The sequence below is a fragment of the Aplysia californica genome, unplaced genomic scaffold (assembly GCF_000002075.1).
Source record: "Aplysia californica isolate F4 #8 unplaced genomic scaffold, AplCal3.0 scaffold00006, whole genome shotgun sequence".
Taxonomy (NCBI): domain Eukaryota; kingdom Metazoa; phylum Mollusca; class Gastropoda; order Aplysiida; family Aplysiidae; genus Aplysia; species Aplysia californica.
Window position 1 is genome coordinate 1,028,427 of NW_004797276.1, and position 12,761 is coordinate 1,041,187.

At 38.3% G+C, this 12,761-nt stretch overlaps 1 protein-coding gene across 2 annotated transcripts in view; it reads left to right on the forward strand.

The window, feature by feature from the left end:
* LOC101850858 (opioid-binding protein/cell adhesion molecule homolog) overlaps window positions 1–11,045 on the forward strand; it is a 90,662-nt gene extending 79,617 nt beyond the window's left edge. For both annotated transcript variants that reach the window (XM_035968960.1, XM_013081327.2), the window contains exons 5-9: window positions 3,520–3,648; window positions 4,004–4,140; window positions 4,663–4,816; window positions 5,801–6,040; window positions 9,383–11,045. In XM_035968960.1, coding sequence (XP_035824853.1) covers window positions 3,520–3,648; window positions 4,004–4,140; window positions 4,663–4,816; window positions 5,801–6,040; window positions 9,383–9,531 — 809 coding nt within the window. In that variant the 3' untranslated portion in view covers window positions 9,532–11,045. The remainder of the gene's footprint in view (window positions 1–3,519; window positions 3,649–4,003; window positions 4,141–4,662; window positions 4,817–5,800; window positions 6,041–9,382) is intronic.
* The last annotated feature ends 1,716 nt before the right edge of the window (window positions 11,046–12,761 follow it).

Sequence of the window (12,761 nt, forward strand, 5' to 3'; positions counted from 1 at the left end):
GTAAACATTTAAGCACACATTTCTTTGACATGATTCAGGTGCATGCTTTTTGTTGTCTTGAATTTTTCTTTTATGCAACTTTCATTTGAATCAAGATTGTTGTCTTGCAATAGTTAATTTTTGTTCTTCGTTGATGTGTGTGTGTACACACTGACTCTTTTTCTACGTATTGCTCTTGATGAAAAAGGAATTTTGCCATGAAACGATATTTTTTTCTAAATCATGAAATGCATGAAATATGACTTAAGTGTATAGGCCTACAGTGATTTCATAATTAGGGTCCAAAGAAATGAGCCCATTATGAAAACTTCCTCAATCAGAATGTGTTATAAATGTTGTAATTTGTTTTTTTGTTTTTTTTTAAAGATGTTGTTACGAAAAAGAAGAATATGACAAAAAAATAAACACTGACAAAATTTTGCGTGCAGCTTTATTATATATAATCTGTGTAAAGAGATCTATGAAGTCTTGACTTCTTTTCTGATTTTAAATAAAAACTGGTTTTGAAAAGCAGAAGCGTCAGCATGTTCTGCCATTATGAATGAGTATAGTGCTATCTTTGTCTTCTTAGAGGACTCTAGTAATGCGCTCGATTTTTTTTCCTTATTGTCTTTCTGAGTCAGCCGTATCTGAGTCAGGCTTATTACCAGCATGTACAATGTAAACATGAGAACTGTTGCCTATGTGAACAGGCGTCATAACGGTTAGACGTTCAGGTGCGTCTTGTAAGCTATAGATGCTATAGTACAGCTGATGAAATAGCATGCATTTAGAAGTTGCCCTTTTGCATTTGCAATCTTAAGGTTATTTCTGTTTTTAGAAAGTGTTGTATGCTGGTTGAGATGGTTAAGATGGACCACTCACTCTTAGTGCTTTCCGACTTTCAATGTGCATTTGTTGTGAGAAAAGACTATTCGATTAGTTATTGAGATTTATCAAAGCCACTGCCTGCTGTCTCATGTACAGTAGAATATTATTGGATTTGTTAGTAATAATTTGGCCAAAATTAGCCAAACTGTGTTCTGAAGCTAGTGAAAACAAAAAGAAGGAAACTCGTGATAGAACTTAAGGAACAACTGGTTACTCGTGAATGCGTAAAGTTAAGTTCCTCTTGCAGTATTGCGAGAATATTGAGTATAGGAAAATAAAAGTTTTGAGATAATGCAATGCAACTTTAAGTAAGCTCCACGGATTTATGATACTATGGCATCTGCTTAAACCGAACACAGTTAATCCGAAAGCAGCGGGAAACCGAAAGTGAATAAACTCACCGATTTTCCACCTTTATCTTTGTAAGACAACTATCGGATAGCCGAAATGCTCAAAACAAAAAAAATAATTTAGAGGATTATGTCGTGCATATCTTCACTGGCAACCCTTAATTAAAACAAATGATCAAGCCTTACGTTAGTGACACATAAGAAAGAGATACGAGAATGTACCTGCGTCGATTTTAGGCCAAAAAGAGACCGTGCCAGTATACTGTTTGCCTACGTTTATCACACACGTCAACAGGTCTATACGTTGTGTACAGTTATGTATGGTGACAGTATGAAAAAGGATTAGGATCTGTCGCGCGACCAACGGGTGTGTTTCATGACGTCGCTGGCATTGGGCTTTTCGACTTCTCTAGCCTGTGCAGAACACAGATTAGTGTGCAGTACTATCTGCTCTTCCGTCTGTTCTATATGACTCTTCGGCAAATTAAACAAGATGTCGAAATGTTCTTCTTAATAGAAGCATGTTTTTGGTGAAATATTGATTTTTTAAAACTTTGTTAACCTGGTGCTCGAAAATTTATAGGTCGACTTTTCGTCTTTTTGGCCAGATGCTCACAAATAGCATATTAGGCCTATATCGTGTCCGACAGACGTATAGATGCACACTTTTGAACAATTCATCGATCAGAATGTGCCTGTAACCCAGTGGAGGTTGCTGACAGAAAGGACGCCATTGTGACAAGAAGTATTAGTTCTAAAACAAAGTCAGATTGACATCAAGACGTTCCTCATAAAACTGGGTGGTTAGATGTTTCAGGCGAACAAGGACCTTGTTATTGAATTTCAGTTATGTTTTGAGAGATGCAATTTAAAAAGATTTAATCAAATGTTCTAGGAAAATGAATGGAAGTGGTCATCAAAACTTGACAAATGCATCCCCAGTCGTCCTTCTTTTATATCCTTCTAAAATTTAACCGACAAAAAGCATACTAATATGTCTCTGTGCGGTGAAATACAAAGTAGTATTCATAGGTCAGATTGAAGACAATTAACTTAAACACGGTCATCCAAATCTCTGATAGATTTTTTTCTACATCTAACACGGTTTATCGAGTGGCAGAGTGACTTCGTGAATTATAGTTATCAACACTTTATCATGGGATAACCTGAAAAAGATGTAAACACACTGCTGTAAGGTGCGGTGAATCACTTAGTTTTACTTAATGCTATAAACAGACCCTCTTTTCTGACACTGATGGCTCTGCCTCGAAATCATAGCCTTGTAAAATTAAATGTCACGTAAAATTTTGGATGGGAAAAAACATGATGTATTGACGTTGTCTGTGACTGCCGAAGAAACATTTATCAGCGTCTTCAAATTGAAATTAGCTTTTTATATCTGCCAGGAAAGGCATTGCATTGCATGGTCAGTACCATTAGCCTGCAAAAGATTTTTCTTCTACTTTCAGTTTTGTCCAAGTGTATTAGTACAGGAAAGTTACTCAATTCAGGATGCTTTAAGCTGTGTCCAGGGTTTGCTTCTTATAAACTTCATTATACGTTTTATTTACCTAGTTGAAATGCATGGAGCAGGGGAAATATTTTTGACACCGACTTGAATACGAATTTTTTTCTTTGGAATTTTTTGTATACTGGAAATAACATTTGTTCAATAGCATAATATAAGGGATAACAACATCTTGTATGAACTGTTGCTTCTTTACTTCAATAATTATTGAGCACGTGGAATAAAGAAGTGGGGGTTTGAGTTCTAAGAAAATGAATAGACATATGATAGGTGACATAATTCTTTTTTTTTAAATTAGTGGAATCGGAGTTTGAATTGCGTATGTAAAACCAGCTGTATTAGGGACGTTATCGTTCTTTGAATAAAACAAACAACCATATTTTCAGTGCGAAAATAAGGTATTCTTATTCAAGTTTGTTCAACGTTAACTATGCAATATTAAACAAAGTTATTATACTGTGCAACTCTAACAATATTAGCAAAATCCCCCTCCCCCCTTTCCTCTCTGCCCTACATCCCCACGTCCTATTCTCTTACCCAACGCTGACGCCACTTCCTCTCTCCCTCCCTTCCCCCCTTTTCCATGACCCTCCCTTTCCCCAACTTCCTTTTTTATTAATCCCCCACCCGAATCCTCTCTCTCTCTCTCATCCTCTCATCCCCCAACCCCCTTCTCTACGCCCCCTCCCAAATCCCCAAATCCCCGTTTCCCTTCATCCCCACGCGTGATCTCCCTTGTCTCCAATCCTCACAACGTCACACCTGTATCAGAGGTCGGGATCAGCGGCGAAGTTCTGATCATCCACAATATCAGCCGTCACTGCGGGGACACCTACGAGTGTAACGCCTTCAACGGCGTGCCGCCCCCGGTCAACAAACTCATGAAAGTCAGCGTGGAATGTAAGTCTGAGTGGAATGCAATTAAGTCAGCGTGGAATGTAATTAATTGTGGAATGTAAGTAAACGTGGAATGTAAGTGAAAGTGGCATATAACTTATAAGTCATCGTTGAATGTTACTTATTTTGTAATGTAAGTAAGCGTAAAATATATGTAAGCGTGGAATTTAAATAAACTTGGAATGTGAGCTAATGTGGATTGTAAGTCGTTGCGGAGTGTACGTCAGCGGGGGAATGTAAATCAGAGTGGTATGTAAATAAGCGTAGAATGTAAGTCTGTTCAGAAAGTGAACCAGTGTGGCATATGCGTTAATGGGGGAATACACACCGAGTTCTCTCGAATTTCCCTATTGACCAGTTCCTCCTGAGATCGAGCTGCCCAACAAACGGATGGGCCAAGATATCGGGAAGGAGACGATCCTGGAGTGCATCATCACAGCCAACCCACAGGCCATTGGCATCTGGAGAAAGGACGGCACGGAGATGAAGACTTTGGTAAGACAGTAGTACAACGTAACTTGAGGAGATAAAAAGAGACTTCCTTAGGCTACCAGAAGAAAATCATTTTGCATCGTAAGGATGGGCATTGATAATATTGTTGGTTTTCTTTTCTTTTCTCATTTGTTTTAAATCACGCATTGCAGTGTTGTAACTCTTCCATGTATAGAGATACTATGAGTATATATTATCGTATTATACGTTACACATGCGTTATCAGAAACACGCACACATACACACACACACACACACACACACACACACACTCACACACACACACACACACACACACACACACACACACACACACACAAGCACATGCACACACACTGTATATATATATATATATATATATATATATATATATATATATATATATATATATATATTTATATATATATGTATATTATATATATTATATATATTTATTTATATATATATGTATCACACATATGTAGTTATATTGTTATTATATAATAATTTATATAGTAATCATATAATTATTTGCTTATTGTATAGAGTGGCAAGTTCCGCGTAGAGTTGTACCGTGAAGAGGAGTACTCAGTGACCCTAAGTCTGCGCATCATGTACATTGAACAAGAGGACTATGGTCACTACACCTGCGAGGCTTCCAACAAACTGGGCATGGACAGTGGGAGCATGGAGCTGTACGGTGAGTGGCACGCTCTTTTGTTATTGAAAGAGAGGTAAAATGATACTTTCTTTTTGGACTTTCCAGTCGCGCACATATTTAGATTTTTACCTCCCAAATTAATGTATCTTTGACAGTGACATGGACTTCGTAGTATTGCACGATCTACACACACGCATATACACGTGTATGCACCCCGTACCCCCCCCCCCACACACACAAACACACACACACACACACACACACACACACACACATGCACATACTCACATAATATACAGAATACATGCACATACACATACACACACATATACACACACATACATACACACATTCAAATACAAAACATAGATGTAAACACATACACACACACATACCAATATATACAACAAAAATGCACATACATACACTCACACACGCACACAACATACATACATGTACATGCACACCCACACAAACATACACTTACAAACAAACACACACTCACCCACAGACACAAAATATATCCACGTACGCACACATACTCGCACTCTCTCAGAATGTTCGCTATTCAACAGGCAATCGTTGCCACGATGTCTTGTCAAAGAAATCCGTTTAACTGGCACCCACAGCACAATCAAAACCTTATCATGACTGTGTGCCACACTGTAAGTTGAACACTTCATACCACATGTCTGTCACGCGTCACCCAAATCCAAAGATACCAGTACAACTCAAAATCCCAGTCAACTAAAACAGGCATTTTTAAACATACGGCACTATAGAGTATTCAAAGAATACAATACTTAACATCCTTCGTGGGTGGTTGGCTGGTGCTCTGGTGTGGTTTGCTCCTTCTTTCCTATCAAACATCTATAGTCCTTATCTCCCCTTCTTCTTTTTTATGTTTGTTACTTTCTTGTAATACCCCTAATCTTCTAGCACTCATATGACCTTATGCAGTCCGTAAAACCTCAACTAAAAAAAACCTAACATACTTCTCCCCCCCCCCTCCCATTTCAACAGACTACTCAGACTACCGACGACCTCGCACCACCACCCCGCCCCCCACCCGTGCACCCCTCCCCCGCACCACCCCCTACCCACCCCGACACAACCCCTACCAGCAACCTCACAACACCTACGTGTTCACACCCCGACCCAATCTGGAAAAAGGTGATCGCGTGCGCTTCGAGCACAACAGACCCAAGTACAGGCCCAACCACAGACCCGCTGCCATTGACCAGCAGCCTGAAGACGGCAGGAGTAAGTATTTGAGCTTTGTTTGATGTTTTTGTTTGTTTGTTTGTTTGTTTGTTTGTTTTTCTGCGGAGTGAATACTGAATACCCGGATACCTGGAGGTGTTATCTGTGACTCAGAGGTTGACATGTAATGACCCACCATCCTTTACTGTCGGGAGCTGCTGTTGCACATTCTGCCATATTCAGGCCTGTTCAGGTTTTTATGTTGTCCATTCAAGTTACTCTTTGTCTTCCCCTGGCTCTATTTCTGTCCCACATCTGTCCTTCAAGCCCTTCTTTCACAATGGTCTCGTGTCGTTTTAGGTGGTCGTGTTTTCTTACATTTGTTTTATTCAGTAGGGTTTGTCCTGTGTGGAGAATCTGACACACTTCATTGTTCTTCTTTTTTGCTTTTCAACTTATTCTAGCCAATCTACGGAAAGGGGTGAATAGGTTTGGTTATTAGTATTGATTTTGATCTTGCTTATATTTCATTTTTTAAAAATTAATTAATTAATTAATTAATTAATTAGTTTTGTTTATTTATATTTCCATTTTATGTACACAAGTGTGTGTATACAGGAGGTATTGTATAAGATACAGTTAATGTTGTTGTTTGTTTTGTTGTTGTTGTTGTGTTGTTGTTGTTGTTGTTTTTTTTTGAGGGAGAGGAAGTGAGGGGGCGGAAGGCAGAGTTTCCACACAACAATGCTCCAGTAACTTTATTCTCGTGGACAGATCAGCTGACTGTCGGGCGTTGTTGCTGCACACCTGCAAATTAAGTTGACTTCTTTTTTTTCTCCTGGATTCGGTTCCTTGTAGGTTTCTGGCCGCTCATTCGTAGTGTTCAGTTTGATACGCAATAGTAATGTTGGCCTTTCCTCGGTCACAATTCGAAAGTTTGTGTCTGTTTATAACTTGTTTTCAGCTAACACAATTTGTCCCTATACTGTATTGATTGCTTTCTTTTTCCGAAGAAAATATCTAACCGTTTGTTTTTTCTTCTGCGCTCTGTATTATGCGCAAATAGTTTGCGATATCAAGGTCAGGATTACGATTTTGAAACGTGCAATTTGAAAACACAAAAGTGCCTATCCGCACCATCTTGGGGCAGTTCATCAAAAAGTTGTTGAACCCAAACCGATCCATGATAATGAGAAAGACTGTGTGTTAAGAGCCACCTTGTTTGATGTTCTCTTGAAACACAATATTTGGAGCGTGGACAAATTTAATGCCACAGGCTTTTTGTTGGACAGTGAGACCCAGCGGTTTTGACACAGCCAATTATAGAAGCTCACGAGAACAGGAAGAGCTGCCATTGTGGTCACATGGGGCAGAACGACACCATTGTTTGATAAGGAATGGGATTTAGAAAGCAGGAAATTATGTCTGTTCCGCAGATTTAAAGCACTCCAAAAGAATGTTTTGCTTTCGTGAGAAGACTGCATAAGTACACCGATTGAAACAAACGTTCTAGAAGTGCGGCCACAGAAGTACCGTAAATTCAAGTATTTCACAATTCTTCCGACTCAATAAAGAGAGATGACAGATTCTTCATATATACATAATAAGAAATATTTGTGAGTATGTGTGTGTGTGTGGGGGGGGGGGGGGCAAAAATGGAAAAAAGATTGGGAGGGGAAATGTGACGTTAGATAAAGATAACAGAGGTAGCTTGGAAGAAACAAGAAAGTAGAGAGTGCCGGAGTTCTGTTTATAATAATATTTTTTTCGAATGGTTACTTAGCCGATAGTTCCTTGAGAACAAAAACAAAAAAACAAAATAAAAGAACACCGTATATCCCAATATTTGCCAAAAGTTTTGAAAATAATATAATGTAGCATAATATTTTTCAATGGCACACCACCACGAGATTAGTACGTTTGCAAGACTTGCAAGAAAAAAATTATATAGCTATCGTCCTTTGTAAAAACATGTCTGTGATAATCAGAGCTACCTGTTGTTTTTAGTTCAGGGAGAGGTTCATCCTTTTCTCTTTTATCTTAACACTCCTTCACCCCTGTAATGATAATCGATGTCAAGAACACGGTATTTGGACAGGTCAGATAGTGGGGGAATTGTACACAGGCTGTAGTCACACGAACGTGTTGATGTAGCGGTGTGAAACGTGGAATGTCCAGCAGTAGAGGAGCACCAATGAGGGGAAGGAAGGGGGAGGGAAAAGGGGGGCGTGGCTCTGAGCTTGCTAGCTTTGATGTAATCAGCAAGGGATTATCTTATGCAGTTGCGAGCGCTGTAAAACACTCTACTATTTAAAAAAAAATAATCAGCAAGGAACACATCGAAACGATAGCTCCCGTTTAGCGCAAGGGAAAAGCAACATAGACAGACCGAAATAACAGAAAAGAAGTAGGACTTACAAGTAGCGTCCTCAAACATTCACACAAAGATAGATAGATAGATAGATAGATAGATAGATAGATAGATAGATAGATAGATAGATTGATAGATAGATAGATAGATAGATAGATAGAAGACTGAAATGGGGGATGGGGGAACGAGAGAGAGAGACGGCGAGCTGGAAAGGGAGCGGAGGGGAAAGAGGGGGGGGGGTGAGGGTGAAAAGAAGATGACAACTGGAAAGTCTAGTGTGTACTGTAATAAAGGAGACAACTTTTCAAGGGTGAGTGTACACTCATTTTACCCGAGTCTCAAGTCCTGAATCATTTTGGAGTTATTCTCTCTGAAAGTGAAGACACACATTTTTACCAGATAAATAGTGACATTAAAATCAATAGTGAATGCCATTAGTTAACTTATCATTATCTGAGCTGTTAGAATTTACGGCAGGAACAAGAACACGGTCAGTCTTATCAAAGACAGACATACGAAAAAAACAGAGGGATCGTCGGACGTTTTATTACATAACAACTGAGCAGCACGGGCGTGAGCATTCAGTCAGTCATTGCAGTCTGTCCTCATTCGCAGTCTATCAGACCTTAGAGCTGTAGGCCTACTTATAATGGCATAACATATGATAACAAATTTGCTGGAAGCAGTCCATTTTGTTTTCTTCAAATAAAAAAAGGACAACACCAAATAGGTCGATTTAAGCGTTTGCTAAATTCTTAGTATAGAGAAGAAAAAGGGAGAGGTAGAAGTCAGGGAATAAAAAGCAAAACCGGTAAAACACAGGGACATTGGCCACAGATTGATGGCAATTCTAGGCGTTGCACCTTCTTTCAATGTGAAGTGACCTTCTGTGGTAAAATCCCCCTCGTACATTTTTCCTTTTCCTGAGCTCTACGAAAAGAAGTTGGGCCATGTAGAGCTCTCTATTAAGTTTTGGGAAATCAGAATACGTGTAATGCACTTTATTGATAATTAACTACTGTTTTTTCCAGGTGTTTCTTCCAACACGGAATCTGGTGCTAGCGCTCTTGACCCTGCCCAGTGGCTTCGTGTTCTGCTCCTTGCCACGGTACCTGTGGTGTTGTCGAGAAACGTCTTCATTCCAGGCTACTGCCATATCCTACATTGCAACGATTTATGATGCTTGAAGCTTTTGAGAAATTTCAATTTTTGAATGTTTGTAGATTCTCAACTACAGTGTATACCTTTCCTTGTACACATAGTGGTCTACTAAACAAAACAAAACAAACAAAAAAATGATCGCTATTTCCCCCCTTTGGACCCATAAGCTTTTAGAATGTGCTGAACAAATTTAACGCTCAAGCTGATACATTCAAGGTTTGAGGTTTACACATGGTTTTCAAGGGCATAGTACAAAACCTGTTTTATACTGAGGGATGATCCTAAAAGCAGTAGCGGCTGGCTATTATTCTGATAATAAAGCAAAAGTCACTTTGCGCCGCCTTCCGAAGAGGGTAATTTTGTATGAATGCCTGGATTGATGATCAATAGAAAACGTTTGAAAAGTTTGAATGTACAATAGCGCTATAGTACATACATGAATGTGCTTCCCTGGAGCTTTAAAAAATGATAGAAAAGGCTTAAAAATCCCCCGAACCCCCTTGTTCAGCTTCCCTCTTCAAAATGTGCTAAGACTGTGGTCAACAGAGTGTACCGCTGAGAGAGGCGCTAACAGGAACGGATCAGATCTTCCAAGAAAAAATCATGCGCTGTAATTCAGCCTGGGATTCAGTTTTAGACAGAAACTTTCTATCTTTTAAACTAACAAAATAGCTCCTAAAATGTTTACTAGTTCATTTTTTCCCCTCTTTGCCTGAATGAACATCACGAACATTGTCCTGATCACTGCCAGCATCAAATCACGTGTAGCTGAATTTGCTTCATACATTTACTTGTTATAAAATCGTGTTTTTTTTCAATTCCTCGTCCTCATCGGGTCAACGGCTTATTGTGATTGTGATGAACCGGGACAATATTTTCTTGATTTTCCAGAAAATTGCAGCATGATATTATGTAGTCACAAAGAGAAATAGAAAATGACATTGATAGGGCTCACTCAATATAGTTTATCGAAACGTACTTGACATATTCAATTTTTGTTTAAATCCTGGAAAGTTGTGGTAAGTGCAAGTTTGGGAGTAAAACAAAAGCCAATAACAGTTGAAATAAATCCTGGGTAACGTTACACAATTTTCTTTTATTTTGGGGGGGTTACATGACAAGAAAAACTGAACATCGAGCATGGATATGCAGATATGAGCTGTTGAAACATCTCTCTATTCTATCACTTCGTCAGACTGATAATCATGGCAACCTTTTCTCAGTGCTGGAATAGCACATAATGGTACAGACATACAGAGCACTCATCGAACTGAAAGTAGAGATGGTTCTGTGTTTTGTAATGCAATCTTTCTCGATGTATTTCCAGGTCCAGGTTTAGAATCCAATACAAGTAATTTTCAGTGGGTTTCTTTTTTTCGCCTATCAACCATAATCTCGTCGCCTCTTGAGTACTAGCTATAATATGCGAACGAATAGCCAGGTACACCGAAGCACTGGACGCCACGTTCTGGTGAGATTCACAATCAATAGGCCAGTCTGAAGACTCGTCTGGCTAAAAGCTTGGCTGACAGGTAGAATAAAAGCAGGGATTAAAGGTAAGTCGTAGGGAGAAAAGCTAGCAAGAAAGTTGTGTTTATGAATTGTCCCATCTGCAGCATAATCGCAGGTAAGGCAAGGTTATACGTGTTCACTGGTCATAATGAATCTTCCACAAAACCCTTTGAAAATGTCATATTATTACCATTGAGTATAATAGATTTGCACTTAAATTTTCTTTTTTCATAATTGGACGCCCGCCAGTACGTTTCAGTATTTTCTATATTGTGATTTATTTACGTGCATCCGATAAAATTCAAGATCATACGTTGTATTTCCATGATTATATGAATGTCTATAAACTATGTTTTGAATTTTTATATATATATATATATATATATATATATATATATATATATATATATATATATATATATACATTAGAGAGAGAGAGAGAATTATGATTACAAGAGATAATTGAATAAACCAAACATGCCAAGAATGATAAGATAATTTTATTTATTTGCTCCCACTAGAAGGAAAATATTTTTTCCGGACATGCTGTTGATACTTCTGCGTTTTTATTTGAATTAAGTGGTACTTCTTGATAGGTAAAGTGAGCAGATGCTTTGGACGAATAGATTTGAAATAAATTAACAGATAAGAAACATTGCAAATCCAAAGACTGTCAGTTGGAACAAAAATGGTCGAATAAAGCAAAGCTAAGTAAGAGCAAAGTGCCTGTTTTGGCAGCTTAATTAAATAAATAAGACAATTAGAAACGGAGCATGGCTGGCAGATGGAAGTACAAGACAAAGGTAATAATTACATGTATTGTTATGACTGGCCTTCTTGCCGCCTTTTCGTGGTAAGGTTTCTTCTATTGACATAATGTTAACACAACTATACGTCATTGAGAACAGTGATGCTATCGGCAGTTATACTGGCAATGCAGCTTTTCGAATGACGCAAAATAGCTGAACTGTCGCTATAAAAATGACTTTCTGCGTGTTAGCATTGGTGCTTCCTCTAGAAAGGCAGTCGAAATGAGAGTATGAGCCTAGTTATCATTTTTACTCAACAAGCTGAAATTTTATTGTATAATTCCATTATTTCATCTTGGCAAACATGCTCAATTTTCACCGCGACAAACATCTCATCAGATCTATTGTTGCCATTCCTTGTCACAGTTCTGTACCTAATTGTTGTCTCATTTCATTTCCCAAAACATTTTATTGGTGGTGTTGTCAAGGTTGTTGGTTTCGAGAAAGAAAGCGGGAGTATTATATTTGTATTTGCAACTTAATGCATTGAATGAAGTTTGCAGAACGTAGAGGTCGTTCTCCCAATAGTAATACATGTTCTATATTATTGATCTCTATCGTGCACCGATTGAGTAGAAAAATACAATTATCCTAGATTTCCCGTCATACGCCTTACGCTCAGAATTTTCTGAAGCTAGTGCGTCTGCTTTATGTCTGTTATATTTATATTAGGGTAAAGATTAGCTTGATGGGTTTGATTGTATGTCGAAAGCAGTTAATACATGTATGAAAGAATGTATTGGCTTATGGATTTGAAAATTTAATCGATTTATTCTCAGTTTCATTCTATTGCAGAATGCACATCACCGTATCATTTGTAGAAAATAATAACATTTTACTTAACAAGCTGATGTGGGATTATGTAATATAACAATGTTCCAAGACCTTATACAATACGATAGAACAAATAATAAATGTATTTCTGGAC